Source organism: Salminus brasiliensis, chromosome 14 (assembly GCF_030463535.1).
Source record: "Salminus brasiliensis chromosome 14, fSalBra1.hap2, whole genome shotgun sequence".
Taxonomy (NCBI): Eukaryota; Metazoa; Chordata; class Actinopteri; order Characiformes; family Bryconidae; genus Salminus; species Salminus brasiliensis.
Window position 1 is genome coordinate 6,277,372 of NC_132891.1, and position 24,001 is coordinate 6,301,372.

Genomic DNA, 24,001 nt, shown 5'->3' on the forward strand with positions numbered 1-24,001 from the left:
TGTGAGCGAGAGAGAGAGAGAGAAAGAGAGAGAGAGAGAGAGAGAGAGAGAGAGAGAGAGAGGGAGAAAAGAGCAAGAGGGAAGGATGACACACCGTTTTTTCTCTCTGGATGTCCTAGGGGAGATGTTATGCAATACATTTCAAAGGCATGGTGGCTTCATTCAGCGAACTGACACATATCACACTCCTGTTATCCACAGCGCAGACTGGCGCTCACACTGTCCTGCCACACACTGCTCTCATAAATCACATTCATTAATACCCAATTACTGAGGCTTACCCTGAAAGGCTGTTGTGAAGTTTCTTGACATTTGCTCAGATAGCAGGGATTGAACGCTAGAGCGCTCCTTCTGTATGGGTGGATATGTGTGTGTGAGTGTGTGTGTGTGTGTTGAGGCAGGGAGTTAATGTGGCAGAAAGATGCAGCATGGTTGGAGTGCACCGATGACTCATTGCTGGGGTCTCTGCTGTGACACACACACACACACACACACTAAATTGCATTAGTGAAGAGTGATTATTTATAGTGACAGGTTTGTTATTCTCTAAACAAGAACACTACTTCATCTGAATTAAAATATACATCATTTGCATTTGAAAATGAAATGCATGTATGTAGGTATATACAGGGTCTTCCACAATGCTAGGGAAAACACCCCTAGGGATATGCCCCTCCCTTTGCTCCACAGCCAATCAGATGTGATTATGTTACACATTCATTTCATTTACTTTAACCCCTTAAAAATACCTATGGTTATTACAAACGTCTATTACCAGAGAATATCCCCACAAGGTTGTACAGATGTCCCTGTAGTTATTCAGTAATACACCTTAGTGTGTAATAAGCCTGTTAAGAGTGTTAAGGCGTTAATTTAAGGGTATCTGTACACATTCTTTTAAGCTTTCAAACATCTTTGGAACCTGTAGTTGACAATGTTCAACATGAGGACATGAGCTGTGCCACTGAAAGTCAAAGAAGCTCTTATGAGGCTGAAAACAAGAACACAACCAATGCAAAGGGACTGGTAGGCCACTGCTGATAGCAGACAGATCTTCACTAATCTTCAGAAAAATCCTCAGTCCTCTGTCTGAGGACCACTGATTAAACGGCATCAGAGTGATGGCAAGAGCAAAGTTCTAAAAAAAGCACTGCCCACCATCCAAAGCATACCAAAATACCACCTCATCTGTGAAACATGGTGGTGGGGGTGTCATGGCTTGGGCATGTTTGGCTGTCACAGGTACTGGCAGACTTATCTTCATTGTGCACAGTGAATTCTGAGGTGTATAGTAACGTTGTATCTGAAGTTTCAGTAAATGCTTCCAAACTAATTGTGTGACTTTTGTCCTCTGTTGGAGCAGTGGAAGAACTGTGTTATCTGGAATAAGGGTTGTTGCTCCATCTAATACTTTTGGGATTAGTTGGGGAGTTGGGGATAAGGTTGGGTGGTGATCTTCCAACATCCTGGTCTCACTAACGCTTGCTGCATGCAGTAGTAGAAAGCCTTCTTCCCTGAACAGTAGAGACAGTTACTCCAACATAAGCAGGAGAAACTGGAAGAAATAATGCATTAGCAGGTGTCCCAATACTTTTGCCCATATTTATGCAGATATTATTACACCTTTGAATCTGCAGTCTGTGTGTGTATGCACACTCTTTAACTTTTTGACCCTAGCACTTAACAATGGCGTCATCAGTGCAGTTTTAATTGGGAAACCTCTTGGTAATTGCTGCAGGAGAGATTGCGGCTGGCTGGGATATGATATGGCGGTGATTGTGGTGTTGCATGCTATAGAGATTATATGTGCTTGTCTGGGAAGGTGATAGGATTTGTGATTAAGGCCTGTAGGTGCAACAGCTAACCTTGGACAACAAGGTCAAGCAGAACAATTGAGCTTAATGACACCAATTCTCAGCCTGTAAGGACCAGAATAGTGACCTTAGCCCATAGCATGCTCTGTTCACCCACTGTCATCAGTCCGGAGTCCAGCACATGCTTCTGTACTTCATCTGACGTCAGTCTTAGATAACTCATAAGGTGCTTTCTTGAGGACCTAAGATAATGTGTAAGCAGGTTCGTCTTCAAAGTGCTATAGATTCTACTAGATGGCACCTTTTTTGTTACCTATTTTCTAATATGCAAAACTATAGGCAAGATTCCATAAGTATTTGGACACCTGCTTATTCATAATTTCTTCTGAAATTGTATTAAAAAGAGTCCATCCTGGTTTTGTTGGAGTAACTGTCTCTACTGTCCAGGGAAGGCTTCTACTAAACTGTGGCGCATTGGTGTGAGAATTTGATTGCATTCAGTGACAGTCTAGACATTCTCTGTTGACCTCTCTCGTCGAGCATATTACAGCATTCTGAGTAAACTCTAGGGGCTGTTGTGCTGAAAATCCCAAGAGATCATTAGATCTAGATATCCTTAACCCAGTCCGTCTGGCCCTAACAACCACACCATGCTAAAAATCACATTTTTGATGGCTGATGTGAACATTTCCTGAAGCTGCTGGTCCATATCTGCTGATTGTATGCATTACACTGCTGCTACAGTTTCCTGCCAGACTTTTTACTACCTTTTTACAGGATATTTTTACCCCTGCATTTCACATCTCACACCCCCATCAGCCGTGCTGTCCACCTCCATCATTAAGCTAACTGCAGTAGAGCAGCACAGTGGCAGGAAAAGACTCTGGTTACATAAGCACAACCTCTCAGGCTGCAGAGAGCTGACACATACAGGAGAATCAGCGCCGCACTTGTTTCTCTCTTCTGTCGGCTGCTTGCTTTGGCTCCTCCCCATAGCACTGGACCTGCTGGCCTTTGTCCCTCTCTATGTATCTGCACTGAGGGTTAATGAGGTTATATACAGGGTAAGCACGAGTCATGGAAAAGGTGCAGACGCAAACGCTTGTATTGCTATCTTTATGGAGGGTGTGATGTTGAACTATATACTGCTGTTGCTGAATACAGAAATACCTGCATCTTAAATCAACTAAATTTAACTTCAGCAAACAAATGGAAAGCGAAGCTCAATTTTACACCAACACTTAAATACTTTTCACTGTTTCAGGTGTATTTATGCTTGTTTTTGGTCATTATGAATACACATGAACCCCATAGAAGAAGTAAAATAGGTTAAACACTCTTTTCTGCCTTTCAAAGGGTTTTACACAGAACTGTGTTTTACTGCCACTGAATACAGCAGTGCCTACACCCGAACCTAGCTAAGTTTAACTTCAGGAACCCTGGAAATATTCCAGCTTTCTTTAGATAATATTTACTTTCTATATAAAATAATGACCTTCTTAATGAATATTGTACTACAAACTGTCACTGTAAATAATATATATTATTTTTATTTTTCATATATTGTTTCATGTTCAAGCAAATTGTCACCCCATGCATATTTAAATTTTCGTAAAGTAAATGTAACTAAATAGCAAATATGATAAAAATAAAATATGTATTATAAAAAATAATATGTTATTTAGTTATGTAATGTGTTATATATATATATATATATATATATATATATATATATATATATAAACATAATGCTTTCATAATAATAGTAATAGTTTCTATTATTAGTTGTAGTAATTGTAGCTAAATTGTAGCCAATTGGTTGCTATGGTATCCCAGGTGGCTCTTATGGTGTTGCTAGGTGCAACCACTAAGCACTAATCTAAATATTGAACAGTAGTTGGGTTAGTCTTTCTACTAGGTTTTAGAACATTGCTGTGAGGATTTGATTGCATTCAGCACATTAAGAGCATCAGAGATGATCATCAGACAGCCTCATCACCAACTCATCTCAAAAGTAGAAGAGCTCCAACACAGTTCCACAGCTCTACAGGTCAATTCTGGGGGGCTTTATACCCCTGTAACCCACACATATTAGGCAAGATACCAATAGGTTCATGTTTATCTGCTCCAGAGAGTCCTATTCTATTGGCAGTATTTCTCTACAGGGACTGGACAAGCGGTGTATGTGTGCATTTGCACATCTGTGTCAGCAATGGTTGTAACCTAAAGTAGCAAAACCTGTGGTAGCAAGGAAAGAAACCACACACTACACACACATGCATGCACACAATCCATACACCATACATTATTTTGCTTGCCAGTGTCTGCAGCCTCCATGACCACTGTGTTTTCAGCAGTGTGTGTCCTTGGGTGTGTGTGCCACCTGCCAGCTCCATACCCCAGGGGTAAGGTGGAGCATATCAGCCACCTGGCCTAGTGCCAGCCCCCTCCTCATTCTTCCTGGCATGGCTTGGTGCTCTCAGCTGGGTAGAGGTGCTATTAAGAAAGTTCATGACTTTCACCCACTTTGTATTTTTAGCTCGGTGGCCTTGGAGGAGGACTTTTGTTCTGGCTGCCGTTGTTCAGAGCAACACAAGACAGTTCATTGAAACACAGTGCTGTAAAAAAAACACCAGGGAGTGGAAAAGGGTTCCATGAATGTGGGCCTTAAACTGACCGTTCAGGAAGTGCTAGAGAATGACAAGGTAACACAAGGTACAGTTTCACAGGACATCCTGATCAAGGTAGGAGTTTCCAATAAAATGGCCAGACAGTGTCTTTCTAACTCCTGGAATGGATTAAAGAAGAAGCCATAATGTCACAGAGACAAACAAACAAGCTGAACACACCGTGCTCAGGAAAAAAGGGCCAAAGTCATGGTTGTTGGAAAGTTTGGTGCACAACTATAAACACACACATACACACACACACACACATAAACCTTCACTCTTGAAAAACAGCATCTGCATTTAGGCAGTCCAACCCTTAGCCAGCAATGCCCACACACATTCAAAAACCCAAAACAAACCAAAAAAAAGAAGAAAAAAAGGGCGACAAGTGCTGTCCTGCCCCGGCTGGTTTCCATGGTGACAGCCAGCAGAAGGAAGCCATGTGGGATCTTGGGAATTCCAGGAATGTTTATCCAATATGTGCAACTGACTCAGGCCTAAACCCTTCTCAAAGTTGAAATACAACCAGCATTCTGCACACACACGCATATACACACACACACACACACGCATGTATACACACACAATCTTCCAAAATAGCAGCTTTCCACTGCCTGGCAAATCAACAGACGGCTCATACACGAACACACACCCAAGGCCAAGGATAGGACAGGACAGAGAGGAGACCAGAGAGAGAAGAAAGGAGAGGGAAAAGAGGATATGTGCCATACGCTATATAGACAAAAGTATTGGGACACCTGCTTGTTCATTTGCTCGTTCCTTTTAAAAATCCAGCATAATAAAAAGAGTATTCTATTACTAGATTGTGGAGCATTGCTGTAAGGATTTGATTGCATTCAGCAACAAGAGCGTTAGTGAGGTTAGGATGTTGGATGATAACCCTCAAACCTCTTCCTCAACTCATCATATCAAAAGGATTAGATGGAGCATCAACCATCATTCCAGAGAGCACAGTTCTTCCACAGCTCCACAGCTCAGTGCTGGGGGCTTTATAACCCTCTAGCCTACACCTGGAATTTGGCATGGTGCCAATAGGTTCATGAGTGTCCTATTCTATTGGCTCTACATGGACTAGACAAGCTATATGTGTGTGTGCATGCATTCACATATCTGTATCATTAATGGGTGCAACTTAAAGTAGCTTAATGCGATTATTAGAAGGAGTGTCCACAAACATTTGGACATATAGTGCAAAATGTCAGGGTTGTTTTGCAATATCCTTATCTTTTATCTATAGATATTGTTTAGAAAAGACCATATATTGATATGTCCATACTTCTTTATAAATAATAATAAGTATTTAATGGGGTGTCTTAATTTTTTCACATTACTGTGTAATCAGCACCTTTTTATGCTGAGGTATTCAGGACAGTGCACTTGCAAGTGTGTGTGCGTGTCTGTGTGTGTGTGAGCAATGAGGCCTCGAAGGATGCACTTCAACATTTCCCCTGAATGTTTGCCAACTCACTGGCATGAAGGTCTCAAGGGTGTGTGTGTGTGTGTGTGTGTGAGAGAGAGAGAGAGAGAGAGAGAGAGAGATAGAGCTTTTGATTACTATGGATTAGAGGATGAGCCTATTCGTTATTGAATCGACGGGATGACGTCTTTCTCTAACCCTCTGACTTTCATCTGTAATACTGCAAAACCCTATGTGCAGCTGTAGGCCACACACACACACACACATATGCGAATGCACACACTTATTGTGGCGGTAAAAGCTGTTGGTAGCTGATGGAATCCAGTTTATCTCTGGCCCTGAAGACCTTTGCACGCCTGACCCTGATTTATATAATCCTGCAGCAATAACCGAAGTCTGAAGGCACGGGGGGGAAGTGAAGGTTTGGCAAACCATCAAACATTCAAACGTACAATTTTCCATTTTTGCCCAAATGCAGCTGAACAGGGAAGGCAGAGCGTTTGCTTCTTTAGTTTTGCAATGAAGCCACAAAGCTGACATAGCTAACAGTTAATCTCACATCTGCCATCATTAGCATCGCAAATTTTGTGGTTTCTAAAAAAATGTTTACATGTATAAACAAAAATGTAGACATCTAGATGCTACTACTATTACTTTATATATTCTGTGACTTTTATTGCACTGTAAGGATGATTCTTCAGCAACTGGAAAACAATGCAGACTATCTGTGTTGTTCCTAAGAAAAAGGCCAGGAACCACTGCAGAGTTGACAAATGCTTAAGAACATCCGGAGAAGCTCAGTAAGTTTTGGAAGCAAGTGCTGTGGACTGATGAAGTCAAAATAAAACTTCTTGGCCACAATCAGGTACATTTGGAGAAAAAAGAGAACATTTCATTGCATTTCATGAAAATAACACCTTGCCAACTGTGGAGCATGGGGGTTGTGTTGCTGCCAGTGGCATTGGAAAGAATGAATTCCTCAAAATACCAGCATACCATGGGTGCAAATATCAAAGCATCTGTTAAAAGGCTGAAGCTGAAAGGAGGATGGCTTCTACAACAGGGCAATGACCCAAAACATACCTCAAATTCCACCATGGACTACCTGAAGAGGCACGAGCTTAAGTTTGTTGCTGAATATACTGTAAGGAAGGGGGTAAACCGATGGTTTGGCAAGCCGTCAAACATGTACAATTTTCCCTTTTACAGCAAATGCAGCTGAAGATTCAGACATGACAGTCTGATTCATCAGATAAGCCCAGTCTCATACAGATGTATTTTTAAATGATTTCTATCAAAACTTGACAGAAGTATAAACAAAATTCAGGCTTTAATGCCTGCAACATCTGTTGTCACTAGTGTAATGTAGATGTTGGGCTCATTTGCCCAAGTCAAATACATTACATATTAATGTATCTAATGCAAATTCATATCTGCAAGCATTTTAAACCATATAAAGTCAGTGTTCATATTTGTTTGCACAGGTCAGGAAGTGGAAGATGCTGAGTCGTCATCACAGCGACGGCAAGACGAAGGAGGCAGAGCTGGAGAGTCAGGTGATCTGCCCCTGGGCCATTTCACCCCTGCTGGGGAATCCCGTGCTGTTGGAATGCTGCGTCTGCAGTGGCCCATTCATCACCTACACCAGTGAGGAGGCATGGCAACCACGGCAACGCACACAGGTCAGTGTTTTTTATGTGTTTCCAGTCTTAGCTTCTTCCTGATTGATGAGCCGGTGCCCACTGCAGCCTCAGCTTTCTGTCCATGGCTGACATAAGCAGAACCTGGTCATCTGCTGCTGTCTATTCTGAGATGATTTTCTTTAGAGTGAATATCTGAGTTACTGCAGCTTCTCTGTCAAGACAAGACAAGAAAACCATATTTACCATTTGTGTTGGACACACAAGGTATTTGGCGCCCGGTGAGCAGGGAGGGCTAAGGGCCTTGCTCAACACACATCCCTGTCATCAGCCTGGTGCTCTAACCGCTGAAGCACCTCCATCTCACTGTGAGCGTCAACCTGTCTGACCATTCTCTGTTTACCCTTCTCATTCACAAGATGTAAACCCATATGTATAAACACCGATCAGCCATAACATTAGCACCACTGACTGGTGAAGTAAACAAAATTGATTATCTTTATTTACAGTGACATCTGTCAACTATCAACAGTCAGTTCTTTAAGGTTATGCGTTAATAGCAGGACAAATGATCAGGCTTAAGAAACTGAGCAACTTTGACAACAACCAAAATGTGATGTCTAGACGACTGGGACAGAACATCTCCAAAACATCTCCAAAACATCAGGCAAGGTTTATGGCCAGTTCCCGGTATCAAAAATGACTAAAGAAAGGAAAGCTAGTAAACCAGAGACAGAATCATGGTCACCTTTGATATGATCCACAACTTACAGGATCCATAACTTACAGGATTCATAACTTACAGGACTTAAAGGATCTGCTGCTAATCTCTTGGTTCCAGATACCACAGGACACCTTCAGAGGCCCTGTGGAGTCCATGCCTCAAATGGCCAGATCTGTTTTGGCAGCACAATGGGGACCTACTCAATATTAGACAGGTGGTACTAGTATTCTGGCTGACTGGTATATGCCTAATCCTAAACATAAATCTGAACATTTAAAAAGTACTTTGTCTGTACAATGTCTGTTGTGTTTCTTCATGCATTAAATGCATGTAAACAAACACACATAAACACACACACACACACACACACACACACACAAGCACTTCCTTACACATCGATACCAACTCACCAAAACTGTGTGAACTGCATACCAAATACAGATAACAGTGTGACTCATGTACTGTACACTTCCTCTGCACCAGACATTGATATCACACACCCTCATGCTTTCCTGGATCACATCAGCCCGCTTGGTAACTGGTCAAGCAGACAGACTAGGCCTCTATTAGATGAATTGTCCAATGCTGGTCAGAGGTGGGTGGCAACTAGCTTTGTTTACTCAGATACATGTTCTGACATATAATATAAGGTTTTCAAGTGGTTAACACCTCCATTAGTACTCAAATATACTAAATAGACAAATGTTTTGGGACACCTGCTCATTCATTGTTTCTTCTGACTCAGGGGTAACTGTGTCCATTAAGACTGTCCAGGGAAGTCTTTCTACCAGATTATGTCCCTCTAGCCTAGGCCTAGTGCCAATAGGTTCAAAAAGGAACTGCATTTCATGAAAAGAACAACTTGCCAACTGTGAGGCATTCATCCGTCATTCTTTGTTGTTGTGTTGCTGCCAGTGGCATTGGCAAAATTACACAGGTAAAGGAAAGAATGGATTCCCCAAAATACCGAGTTTCAGATGAAAATCTGTTAAAAAGCTGAAGCTGAAAACAGGATGGCTTCTACAACAAGACATACCTCAGCATCTACCATGGTCTCCCTAAAGAGACTCAATCTGCTGCTTCTTGAGTCACTAGGCTATTTCCTTGCAGTCAAACCACCTTTACTGGTCTGTGTGTTCAGACTAATCTACCCACCACTGCTGCAGATACAGGAGATCATACAATGAATATACCCCCCCCCCCCCCACACCACCACCACCACCAAAGATATTGGATGAAGCTCCACAGTGAGTCACAGTGGTGATTCAGAACCAATCATCCAACCTGACCCCAGTAATACTCTCGTGAGCAGTCAAATTCTCACAACCATGTTCCAACATCTAGTGTAAAGCCCTTATGGAAGAGTAGAGGCTGCAGTTCAGGCTGTAAATGTCTGACAAACTTCATTTATTTTAATACCTTTTTATTTTAGAAGAAACCCTGGACAAGCAGGTGTCCACAAACCTTTGGACGTATGCTGTGTAATTCTACGGTGGAATCAGACATGTGGGAAACGTTGGCCATGCATGTGATTTTCCTTCTGCTTCAGCCTTCAGGCCAGCTGTTTTCCCCATAGACTTTCCCTTCTTTCATCCCTCTATTCCACCCCCTCCCTCTCCAGCTATGGTGGGCTATATCACAGGCAGATGTATGGATTTGAAGTCAGGTTCAAAGCAGAAAAAATACACATGTTCTGAGTTTAACATAGGTGGCATTGCTAGCTGTCTTTTGAGAGGACTACAGAAGACACACACATACACACACATACACACCTACCAGAGCTTTTTACATTTCCAAGTTTCATATATTTAATGACTTTTCAAAACTTGTAACCAACACTCGTCACATATGGGCTCTTCTAAGACACTGCTGAAATACCTGAAGGTGAAGGTAATAGAGGAATGTAATAGAAACATAGACAAGCATTATCATTCTGCAGTTTCTACAGTTTTAAGGGGAACTGTTGAAGTCGAGATGAGATCTAGAAGACCAAGAAAACTCTCTGAGAGAACTGCTCAGTAGCAGCAGTAAGACAGACAAAGCAAAAAACTCAAAAGGGTGTGTTCCACTGTGCAGCATTGCTTACACAAGAATGATTATGGAAGGGTCATAAGAAGGAAACCGTATCCATGACGTTCTTACGAAACTCATTTAACGGACATATTTCAAAAGTATCACAAAAGTATTGGGACACAACTCCTAGCCATTGAATAGATGTATAAAAATAAGCACCTAGTCATGCAGTCTATGCCCCCCAGTGTGGAGCTGTGGAGCAGTGGAACTGTATTCTCTGGAATGATGGTTGGTGCTCTATCCAATATTTTTGGGATGATGTGGGCAGTTGGGGATGAGGTGGGGTGAAGTTAATCCAATTTTCTGACCTCACTAATGCTCATGTGCCTGAATGCAATCGAATCCTCACAGCAATGCTCCTCCAAAATCTAGTAGAAAGCCCTTCTTTCTGGACAGTAGAGACAGCTACTCCAACAAAAGCAGGATCAACTCTTTTTTAGTATGCTTATTTTCAGAAGAAACAATAAATAATTAGCTGGTGTCCCAATACTTTTGTCCATTTAGTGAATGCTTGATATGTTTGATTATCTAGAAAGATTGAAAAGTAGTGTGTGTGTGTGGGGGGGGGGGTGATTGTGTGTATGCGCATCTATCTAAAGTTCTTGTAGGTCTACACTCATGACTAAAAAAACCTCTCTCTCGTGCCATCCTCTTTCATCTCCTGTCACTCCTCCACCTCAGCTCCGTCTCTCTCTTTGTGACTCATACGACTTTCAGACTGTTAGCTTCTTGATTCGGGCGCTGATTTACTGCAGGATTTTAGAGCGCTCATGCAGAACTCTCAACAGTGTGTCATTTTACTTAGCAAAGAAAAAAAATCAGCCATGCATTATTAATGAGGCTAAGGCCTACATCTGTTATTGCTATGGATACAGCCTCGGAGTGAGGAAAGAAACTTGAGAGAGAGAGAGAGAGAGAGAGAGAGAGAGAGAGAGAGAGAGAGAGAAAGAGGGAGTCAGAGGGAGTCAGAGGGAGGGAGAGAGTGCAAGCATTTCCAGACAAAGAAATGGGGGGAAAGATGGTGCTTGGGAGGTGTGTGGGTATAGGGGTGTGTGTCCCAAACACTATCCCCTACATGCAGAAATCCAGATCACTATTATGAAGAACAGAATTCCACAGGATAGGGAGCGATTCCGGACGCATTGTTCCGGACATGTGTGTGAGCTCCGACAGCAGAGTGCATCGCATAAACAGTCTGCCTTCCTCAGAGAAACTGCGTGCTAATCTTCAAACTAAACACTGTGATGAATTATGGGTGTTCCCTGACCATTTAGCAGACATTGCTTGTGCACTGTACTTTATATTACACTGCATTGATGGATTGTTACGGTGCACTGAAATTTGACACTACCCTTTCGGACATTGCTACAAAATAGCTGAACTCCAAAGTAGTGCACTATATAGTGAATAGGGCACAGTTTAGGACACAGCTCATGACTGCTTCATATACCTTGCAAGTGGGTTAAGGTCAGCAGTCAAAGGTCTTGCTCACATTCCAGCTTCCCTGCAGTGACACGGCTCACTTTGAAGCCCTTAATATATATAAACCCAAAATATGTTTTGGATTGAGATATTTTATTAGGAGGTATCTAACTGAACTCACAATGTACGGTTAGAACTTCCATGCCAGAATCACAACAAACAATTTAAACTCAAACACTGTTAAAAGTATAAGATCCTTGAGGAACGTTTGGAGGTTCCTTAATTTGAAACTGTGGAGGAACCTCTTAAAGTGCTTTGAGGAACATTCAAGAAAATGTTTTTAGAAGAAAAAGGATCCTTGAAGGTTCCTCAAAGCACTGTAAGAGGTTCCGCCACAGTTTCAAGTTGAAGAACATCCAAAAGTTCTTCAAGGAACTTTCCCTCCCAATCCCTCCCAGTGAATGCTCCCATATGACTCAGAGTCTGAGTAGATCGTTGACCTTGTCGCTCATCTCTTAGGAGACAAGAAACCAAAGAACTCTTAAGTGCACTGTTAAAAATACAAGATCCTGAAGAAACGTTTCTTGAGTTTGAAACTGTGGAGGGACCTTTTTCTTCTAAACACCTTTTCTTGAAGGTTCCTCAAAACACCTTAAGAGGTTCCTCCACAGTTTCGATTTCCTGATTCGAACCTCCAAAAGTTCCTCCAGAGTTTTATCCTTTTAACAGTGTGTAATGTAGTAGTTACTTCTGGAAAGCAGTGTCTCAAAAAAGGCGCTTCTGCCGCTTTCCACAATTTGAGAAAAAGTTTTTTTGGCAATGACTAAACCATATGAAGCAATGAGTTGCAGCTGAGCCGCCGATTCCGAAATTCCAAAAATGATTATAATTGTGTCCGGCTCCAATCGCTCCCCAAGCATTTGTATAGGGTGTATGTGAAAGAGATGCTTCAGTTGTCTGACATTAATCACGTAGAGGTGAGATATCTGGAATAAATTGTTGTAGTTGCACCTTGGAATAGTGCAACCTGTGCAGGACTTCAAACTGAATAAGGCAGTGCCTCGAGTGAACAGAACAAGTGTGAATGTATTCAAGACTGTCCTTCCATACGTTATTAAGTCTCAACACCCGAATCCTCCTCCTATGCATTCTTTATTTATTCTTTCCATTTCAAAATATGATTATCAGTTAAAAAAAACTGTAGAAATTGTATAGCAGAATATTGTTTTGATAGAGTAGAGCGTAGGTTGGAAATGGTGACACTACCTGCAAAGGCCGTGTGTTAAAATAGCATGGGATCTGTAGAAGGCTTGTGAATAAAAACCATCCTGACATAGGACACGGGCAACATGACTGACAAAACCACGTTCCGCCTTTGATTGTGTTCATTTGAACTCTTGCTTGGTTGGACAAGTGGAAAGTCAGCCAAAGTCTTCACTGCATAGTGTTGATATGCCTATACTGTTTTAAAGTGCTACACTAAAGAACTGGGCTGGTTGTTGTTGTAGCTAATCAGAGTGGACCCAAAAACCAGCGCTATGCTAATCTTAGCTTGGCAAGAAAACTACACCCATATCTGTCCTACATAGCATAGGTCTTCAGTTTAAATGCCTATTTCAGCTGAGCCATTTGGTTGTAGCCAATCGAATCTAGGCATGTTAGCCCCAACAACATCCGAATAATGCTACATCTTAACAGTGTGACCTTTCACACACGCACACACACACACACACACACACAAAATAGTGTCACTTTAAATGAAACATTTTCACAAATACACACTAAATGTACACTATATGTCCAAATGTTTGTGGACATATATGCCAGCAATGGGTGCAACCTAAAGTAGCTGAATGCATTCATTAGAAAGGGGTGTCTACAAACATTTGTATGTATAATGTAGAGGCTATGGTTGTGATGCAGGCTGCATAACAGGAAAACATCTGACCTTTTTCTTTCAGCCAAAAGATGATTATCAGTTTGCAACATCCAGCAAATTCAAAGATTCAAAGCCTTTCAAATCCTTCTTTTTAGCCTCTGAGCACTCAGATGACTTGATATCAACAGAAGTGCAAATGAAATCCCTGACATCTTTGTATACCCTCTTAAAAATAAAGATGCAATAAGGGTTTTCTGTAAGGATTCCATAAAAAGCCACTTTGAGAATCAGTGAATGGCCCAATAAATATTCAGTGCCAATTACAGTTTCTTTCTATGAATCCTACGTGGCTAAGACCAGAAATCCAGAAACACTTATTTTTAAGAGTATAATCTTGGCAAACCTGTATCTATTAACCTGGAGTTTGTTTGGAGTAGATCCTTTCATAGAATACAGCAAATTATCCAACAGAATGATATGACACTATATGGACAAAATTATTGAGACACTGACTCTTTCTCCCCAACTCATTCCAAAAGTATTGGTTGGAGCACCATCCATTATTCCAGAGAACACAGTTCTTCCACTGCTCCACAGCTCAAAGCTGAAGAACCTTTATACCCCACTAGCTCAGGCCTGGCTTTAGGCATGGAGCTAATAGGTTTGTGTTTATCTGCTCCAGAGAGTTATGTTGTTTTGGTAGTACTTCTTAAGTAGCTGAGTGCATTCATTAGAAGAGGTGTCCACAAATATTTGGACATATGTTGTATTATCTAATAATTCTAACTGCATGTGCTGTGTTTTTAACAACTGATGTCTAGATAAAGACTCAATAATAGACTGTCTTAAATATCTTGGTCAGTGTAAAGGTTGCACAGAGCTGAAAGGCCTTGTCCAGCTTTAACACACGTGTGTGTGTGACATAAGAGACACTCCACTGGTGTTACAGACCAGTGTTATATTCCACTATGCTGACCCACTTTTCTGCTCTTTTCCCAGGCTATGGACCTGTACTACCATGGAGATGCAGATCCAGACTACAGCTGCTCTACAGACAGTAAGAGCAGTTATTTTCCGTAATCATTTACAGTCTTGAAACTAAAGGTGCTGGAAAGGGTTATCTGGAGCAGTGCCATAGTAGAACCACTTTCGGTTCCCCAAAGAACCTTTCATTAGCCTAACTATTAACTATTTGCAAGTTAATTGACATTTTCTCTTTCACGGGAGCTCCTCTGGATCGACCATGACCCATGACCTCCACTCCATACAAACACTGTGCACCCTGCACTTGCCTATGCTCAGTAACACTGCACCCACAAAGACTTCTCCTCAATCACTCTACACTTGTATTCACACCCATCCAGTGTCTTTAGTAAATAATGTAAATTCAGATTTTATCCAACCTGTACATTTAAACTGCTTTAAATAATGAATATGTATAGTGTGTGTATAGCATATGTATAGTATGCTATACACAGACTATATAGTAGTTACAGACTGAATTATCTGAATCAGCGGTCATCTGATCATTTTAGTCCTGTCCGATTGATGGGGGCAGAACATACAAATTAGCTTGTTGTGCAGATTACTGGTGTTTTGGTTGTACTGGGAGGGGTTTCAGTTGTGAAATGGGTCTTGAAGAGATGGATACATTTACACTGATTTGTATCTTGTAAATGAGTCTTGGCTGTGTTTACACTTGCATTGTTATGTGGTTTGGCCTGATCCAGAAATAACCCTGATACTGAAGACATGAAGTGACCAGGTGTAAACAGGGTCTCTGTGTTTTATCACTGAGGAAACCTGAGAAACCAATCCAATCCAAACAGGGCTATTTTTTTAAAGAATATCAGATGTCTGAGTGTGGAGAACCTCCACAAAGCCAGTGGTGGACCATGGCTATTAGAGCTAGGCCTTGAGATTGGGATGCAAGTATGAAACTAAGATGAATAAAACACCTCTATGATAATGCTCATTTCTGAAAGCATCCCTGTTGGATTCTAGAGGTCTGCTCTAATGACTCTGTATTTTATTTGAAGAAACTCAAAGAACCATTTGGATCCTAGAACTGTACATCCAAGACAATATTTAGGAACTTATACACTGCTCAGCCATAACATTAATACCACCTGCCCAATACTGAGTAGGTCCCCCTTGTGCCGCCTAAACAGCTTTTACTCTTCGAAGCATGGACTCCACAGGGCGTCCTGTGGTATCTGACACCAAGACATTAGCAGAAGATCTTTCATGTCCTCTAAGTTGTGAGATGGGGCCTGGCCTTTTCTTGGAGCACTTTAGGTAGGTACTGACCACATCATACCGGGCACACCCCACAAGACCTGCCTGGTGTTTTGGAGATGTTCTGACCAAGTCGTCTAGACTCCTGTCAAAGTGGCTTAGATTCTTATGCTTGTCCATTTTTTGCGATTAACACCTTCATCACCTTTAAGAACTGACTGTTCACTTGCGGCCTAATATATCCACCCCTTGACAGATGCCCCTGTAGGTAAAGATAATCAATGTGTTACTTCACGTCAGTACTAATGTTATGGCTGGTCTGTGTATCTGTATTAGCAACAGCAGTGTTGCTTGTGTAATGCAGGGGTGTCATTAGTTGATTCGAAACATATTAATTTAAGATAAATGAATATGTCAATTTACAGCATTTAGCTGGTAGAACTGTCTTTATCTAGGCAGGCTAATGCTTGTGAACCAGCTCACAATTTAGTTAACAGGTAGCTGATGTTTTTCACCACAGGGATGTTGTAGTTATTGCGGCATGTTTTTGCCCCACTTTCCCATAGCTACTGAGTGACTAAGCACCCTGTTCCCACATGTGTGTGCAGTAATGAGAAAGATGGCCGCTGTGTGAATCACAGGCCACTGATCTCCAGTTCACCAGTGAAAAACAGGCCTGCTTTTTATTACCAGCTAGCATTTCCCTGTGTCCATGCTCGCTGTGGCGGCCTGAACTGGTTTAATTAACGCTCATCCCAGTAACACCTTTCAGAATTGAGCAATCTGTTTTCATATTTTTAAATGATTGACTTTTGTGTCACATGTGGCGTAGAACAGTGTACTGCAGATGACGGCAGCAAAGGCGACTGTGTAACTGATTGACAAAGATGACTTGATAATGCTATCTGCTAGCAGCCTGTAGCATTGTCTTTATCAGAGTATTGCAGTAGAATGGCACAACAGAAAGTTCACCTAAAAGTAAATAGTGCTATTGTCCAACTCTCCCCTAAAGCACAGATGATCAGAGCAGTGACTAATGCAGGCACTGGAATTAAGAAACACAGACACGGAAGAAGAGGTTGGAAATATCACAATATGTCATTGTGATAGATGAGGTTACAAACCGCTGTTACTGCTGCTAGAACACCGAGCGTGGAACATAAGAAGAGACATTCAGACCAATTAAACAACAATCACTGAATAGTTCATTCTAGCAATCTCTCAAGTGAGCCCAATTCAGTTCAGTTCAGTTCGGTTCGGTTCGGTTCGGTTCAAGTTCAAGTTCAATTTCAATTTCAAGTTTAAGTTTAAGTTTAAGTTTAAGTTTAGGTTTAAGTTTAAGTTTTAAGATTTTTGAAAGGTCGAGTAACCATCACACTAAACACTCTCTCTACCACACAACAATACATTTGGTTGGTTTGTTGTGTATTGTGTATTGTGTAAAGTATTGTTGTGTGGTAAAGAGAGTGTTTAGTGTGAAGGTCACTTGACCTTTTAATAATCATCTTTAAGAAAAAAATTCAACTTAAACTTAAACTTAAACTTAAACTGAACTGAACTGAAACTGGACCTGAGTCAGTTCAGTTTAGATTCAGTTTCATTTGATTCAGTTTGATTTAGTTCAGTTCAATTCCCTTTAGTTAAACTCGGATGAATTAAGTTTAATTCTATCTTAATAGATTCAGTTAAACTCAAATCAGTTCTGATAAATTCAGTTTAATTAAATTCAGTTTAGTTCAGCTCTATTCAGTTTAGTTAAGTTTAGGATTAATATCCCCAAACAGGGGTGGTGGTATGGCAACAGAATACTGACTGGGCTAAATACATAAACATTATGTTATGGGGACATTTATTTATTAATTTGTTTGTTTGTTTAATTATCTATCTTTCCTTTCATTAATATGTCACACAATTTACCATTTGTATATGACCATGCAGATATAAGGTGATGTGGTACCACAACCACCCAACTACCCCCTCTACCCATGACACCATCCCACCCACCCATTCCACCTGCCTAAGTGAGAGGAAAGAGAGAGACAGCTAATATGATCATTCAGTTCAGTTCAGTTCAGTTCAGTTCAGTCCACTTTAGTCCCAGGCGTAGTTTCCCAACCATGTCTTAACTCAAACTGGGCCTAGTTTAGTGTTCTTTAGTTTTACACATGCACACTCCACTTTATACATATGTATACATTATGTACAATTGTAATCTCTCTCTCTCTCCCGCTCTCCATCTCTTTCTGCCCCCCTTCTCCCCCCCCCCTCCACCCCCCCCCCCCACTGTAATTATACCTTGCCGATCACTGTAAACAGCCTCAGCAGGTTGTAGGAACTTTAATAATCGTTTGCTGTCTAACCATTTCCACACAAAGCAGCACTTATGAAAGAAAAACAACTCACACAACATACAATTGTGGCACATGACTAACCCAGTCTGTCATGGATCAAAAACCAGAGGTTCACTTCCAGCAGAGCAAAGGTGTGACCTTTTTGTGTGATGGGCCTGTTAAAGTGTTCTGGGAATCCTTATGGTGAAATAGTCTTCAGATTTAGAACTCTCTTCAATAGCTTTTTCCATTCACCTTTCCAAGCCATTACAGCACAGTGCCAAGACTGCATGAAAGTAGAGAAGAGAGATAGAGAGATTTCCACACAGATAACTCATCAAGTTTCCTTCTAGCTTTCTGTGTTATTTCCTCTTAGATGATCTTTAAAAGAATACTCCAGTGTTTTTTGACCTAACCTCTATCCTCCACATCTGTAGCTGCACAGTCGCGTACCACAGACGGTGATTTCCTTCTACACTCTTAACAATAAAGGTGCTGAAAGGGGCTCTTTGAATGATGTCAGCGATGTGTGAAGAGTGTGAAGAACCACTAAATTGACAAAGAAGCCCCCACACTGTATGTCCAGATGTTTGTGGACACCCCTTCTAATGAATGCATATAGTTACTTTAAGTTGCACCCACCCATTGCTGACACAGGTGTGCAGATGCATGCACACACACACACAGCTTGTCAGCATGGGCTAGAATAGTGTATAAAGCCCCCCCACCCCCAAGCATTGAGCTGTGAAGCAGTGGAACTGCATTCTTTGTAATTGTGGGGCTCCATCCAGTATTTTTGAGATGAGTTGGGGAATTGTGGATGAAGAGAGGTGATGATCAGCCAACATCATGACCTCACAACGCCCTCCAAAATCATGTAGCCTTCTTCCCTGGACAGTAGAGACAGCAGAATACACTATTTTTATTTTTAGTACCTATGATTTTGAAAAAAAAAAAAAACAGTAAACAAGCAGCTGTCCCAATACTTTTGTCCATATAGTGTATCTTAGGTTCTTAGGAGAGCACAGTTCAAAGAGCTGCAGCTGATACTATAGTTGCTCTCACAGAAACAGTGTGAGGTTTGGAAATGTGGGAGGACTTGTTGTGTATCACTGCTGGGTTCCATGAGCTCCCGCTGACTTTCCATTGGGGCTTATCTGTAATTACAGATTTTTTCCACTTGCTTACCCGATTTTACAACACTAGGCTGAACTGTGTTGAACTCTGCTCCTACATAAATGGTGCATTGCTTGATCAGTTGTGACTTATGAAACATACTGTTATGTTTTATTCAATGCTATATAGATTTATTCCAAATATATGACTGGCAGTCAACATAATCGAACAGGAACACAGATATACAAATGTAAACTGTATATGAAGGTACCCATGACATGACTGAGCTGCCTGGATATTCCATAATTCAGTTTATTGTTTTATTCAACTTTTAATATTACCGGATGAGGCATTAAGAATACATTCTTGTAAATTGTGTTTATCTGGAACAGCAAATGATACTTCTTAGGAAGAGGAAAACAAAGAAATATGATAACAATAAAGCAATAAAGAGATAGCAATGTAGGGCAAAAACAAACGCAATGAGGAAACATAGCAACATTAAATAAACATATAAAATGAGTTTTCAACATAAGACAAACAGCCTGGAAGAATGAAAAAGATTAAATAAATATTTAACTTGTATATAACTGTTTGCAGAGTAGTAGCAAGCACATTCATTAGACTCTAAAGATGTATCAACAAATGGCTTCTTGGAGGAGAGGGAAGAGAAACGGTATGTGGATGTTATTGATTTTATGTGAATGAACATACTGGCATATACGCCACAAAACACAAAAAATAAATGTTCACAAAAACTCTACTAAAGACTGAGTAGACTGATAAATCACTGTGCTGATCAGTTATTTATCTCAGTGTTACTGAGCTCTACTAAAGCCCGAGTACACTGATAGACCACTGTGCTGATCAGTTATTTAGTATCTTAGTATTACTGAGCTCTACTAAAGACTGAGTAGACTGATAAATCACTGTGCTGATCAGTTATTTATCTCAGTGTTACTGAGCTCTACTAAAGCCTGAGTAGACTGATAAATCACTGTGCTGATCAGTTATTTATCTCAGTGTTACTGAGCTCTACTAAAGCCTGAGTATACTGATAAATCACTGTGCTGATCAGTTATTTATCTCAGTGTTACTGAACTCTGCTAAAGCCTGAGTACACTGATAAACCACTGTGCTGATCAGTTATTTAGCATATCAGTGTTACTGAGCTCTTTTGAGGAATGATTGATGTTCTTAGTTGTGGAACATGTTCACTAGCGATAAGCACAGCAGTGTTGAACTGGACCAGTACAAATGAGTTGGACAATGTCTAACATTAGCTGTGTTTGTTGTTAAAATTGTTATTTGAAATATATTTAAAAAATAAAAAACAAGACAAACACTGGTCCTGCTCAGGGGGTTGTGGTGCAGCAGTGAGCTGAAGAAAAAACAACAACAACAACATATTGTCTAGAAATAAAAAAGGAAACTGCCTACTGTGTTAATCAACAAAATTATAATAATTCTTATATTTTTCTTTATTCTAATTATATTAAATATGAATGAATTTAAGCTAAAAACAGATCTGTCTCAGTAAATATCTGGTAATTCTAGGCCTCACTTGTTTTTGTTGTTGTAAGTGCTGGAAATTGTGCACAGTCATAGTCCGACCTGTGAGACCTTTAAGATTGTATGAATGAATGTGTGTTTTTCTGTCTGTGTGTTATTAAAGCGTCCAGTCATCTGCTTAATCCAGTCTAACTATCTCATAAAATCAGCCGCCGCTTTCAACCACAGCGTTTGTAATGTGTTTCTTAATCTGATTCATATCCAGGGAGCGTGCCCATGTTTACTCTCTTCTCTGTGCTGTGTTCACGTGTATGTGCCTTTATGTGAGTGTTTTATGTGTAGTTACATAACGTCTCTGAACCCCGAAACACTGTATGATCCAAAGCCACATTAGTATGCATAATGGCTGGGTGATGTATTCAAAGCTTTAGACAAATTTTTTGAAAGCGTTTTACGTAATCCCCATCTTCACATGCAAATAAACACTGTGTTTGGACACTAGAGCTGAACCCTGCTGCCTGTGATCCTCTCATCCTGCCTCATCCCTCACTCCCTCCATCCATGCCTTCTTTTTTTTGTCTCTGTATTCACAGGCTATCGTTCAATATGATCCCTATGATAGGGATGCATGATGATATCAGAGTCATATTGGTTTTATTAGCATCAGACAGATGTTTAGATGTGGCTTATATTTTATATTAGTATTTAATACATTTACTGCTAAATCCTTAGATTGGAATAGATCCAATCCTCTACTGGAATAGAGTCAGGAATACCTGCAGTTTACTTCGTTTGTAACCCTAAATAAATAAGTGTGAAAAAAAGTGTGGTCTGAAATCATGAACCATGTAGATTTAGACTCAATGACTTTTCATGTGTTGGCACTGACAGATTAGAACATGGTTAGAGAGGATTCTGGAGTAGCCTGTCTTTTTTATACCTCAGACATTTAGTGTGGTCTGCTCTTGATTGTTGAAGTGGTAATGAAGATCAACATGGCCAGATCCATAGAGCTCTCTGAGGCCTTCAGACAGAAGGTTGCAGATGCAGATGAGTCTGGGAAGGGATTTTAAAACAGAACAATTAGAAATTAGCCGTTCCACTGTCCGCTAATTAATTTACAAGTGGAACAACTGCCAACATGGCCAGATCAGTCCGTCCTAGCAAGTCAGCCCAAGAGCAGACCTCAGGATACGTAAAGAAGTCTTCAACAATCCTAAAGTGTCATCACCGGACCTACAGGTAGCTCTTACAGTTGATCAACATCAGGGTTAGATAGATTTTCTATCATCCTAATGTGTTAAGATAGGCCTGTTAGCATCAGACAGAAGACATTTAATATGTTCAGGTGCACTGATTTCAGTTCATTCGCGCCATCACCAGCATTCACATTTGTACATATCTACTGAGCACATTTTGAACTGCAGTAATCAACATGGTATGGTGGACAGCATGACAACAGTTGCTATGAAAGAAAGAACACATTAGAGGGCAGAACCTGGACAGATCAGTTCATGGCCAGGACAGTCACCAGATTTCAATCCCACTGAGAACTTGTGCTACAATGTGCGGAGAAGAAGAATCCAACCGCTTTGGGTGGTGTGAGGACAGCAGTGAAGAGTGCATGGCTCTGAAACAGGCTCTGTAAGTGTAGAGTGGTGTGAGATGTTCATCAAGGCGAGTCTTGCTGTTTATCCTACTGATAAACACTCTTAGGGTCTATTTACTGTGTTTATTGTTCGGTGTGTATCAGTGTATTATTAAACACATTTGAGCAGTTCCTCTCGACTGCTGTCCAGTGGCGCAGAGTTAAACATCAGCAGCAGTGAGAAACAAAAGGCTTACAGTGAGTGTTGATCTTACAGCTGAACTCAGTGCAGCCAGTGTAGGCACAGCCAGTCGGTGTGATGTAATATTTAAGACAGCTGTGCGCCATGCTTGTTGACAGCTGACGTCAACTGATGACAGATGAGAGGTCAGTTAGCGCACACTGGACAAACATAACACCAGAGCCTGAAATCATCCATCTGATTTCTGTACGTGTGTTTGTGCTTGGGCTTTTACAATGTGTGTGTGTGTGTGTGTGTTTGTGTGTGTGTGTGTAAGTGATTATCTTGTTGAATTACAAAGAGGTCAAACAAAGATATATATGTATATTTAAATGTCCAAATGTTTGTGGACAACCCTTATAATGAATGCATTCTACACTGTTACATTGCACCCATTGCTGACACAGATGTGCAAATGCACACATACAGCTTGTCTAGTCCTTGTTGAGAAGTACTGCCAATAGAATAGGACTCTCTGGAGCAGATAAACATGAACCTATTGGCACCATGCCTAATATCAGGCTTGGGCTAGAGGGGCATAAAGCCCCCCAGTATTGAGCTGTGGAGCAGTGGAACTGTGTTCTCTGGAATGAGACATTCACATGTCCAAAAGTTTGTAGACATTTGCTCATTCAAACGTTCCTTCCAGAATTAAGGGTATAAACACACCTTTAACAGCATCCACTCTTCTAGGAAGGCTTTATAGTAGATTTTGGATTGCATTCATCCCATCAATCAAGGTACTGGATTGTGCTCAATTGCTGCAGAGAATGCAGTTTCACTGCTCTACAGCCAAATGCTGATGTTTGCCATTGTACATGGTAACCTTAGCATAATGACAGGCTGCTCCAGTGCATCCCATTCTATTAGCTATGCTTTTCCATGATTTTCTACGGAGATCACACAAGTGCTGTGTGCACACCTGAGCTCCTGTGTAAGCAAACGGTGCTCCCTATATGGTTAAATTCATTCATTTGAAATGCTTATTGCAGACCTTTGGACATATACTGTAGAGGTATGTATAAAGGGCTAAATAGTATAAATAGACAGTTCTTGTAGACAACTCCTAAAAGTGTATTCTCCCTTTAGACACTCAGTAGTTCAGCTGAGAACTCCCAAGTGAATGCCCAAGACCATAGATACTCAACTTAGGTTTGGTGTTTTACCTGCTTCTACACACCAGTCTTCATTCCATTACCAGTTTCTTCATAAGTTTAACCCTCATTTTGCTTTTCAAGCTTAATTACATATGTACTTGATTAAATACACAGGAATAACATTTGCATAGTTCTTCTTTCTACAGAACAAGGCTGTAAA

General features: G+C 40.8%; 1 protein-coding gene across 1 annotated transcript in view; it reads left to right on the top strand.

The window, feature by feature from the left end:
* The window catches only part of sgk1 (serum/glucocorticoid regulated kinase 1), a 44,870-nt gene that overhangs the window by 12,603 nt on the left and 8,266 nt on the right, over positions 1-24,001 (top strand). Inside the window, exons 4-5 of the mRNA XM_072696338.1 lie at positions 7,406-7,603; positions 14,659-14,716. Coding sequence (XP_072552439.1) covers positions 7,406-7,603; positions 14,659-14,716 — 256 coding nt within the window. The remainder of the gene's footprint in view (positions 1-7,405; positions 7,604-14,658; positions 14,717-24,001) is intronic.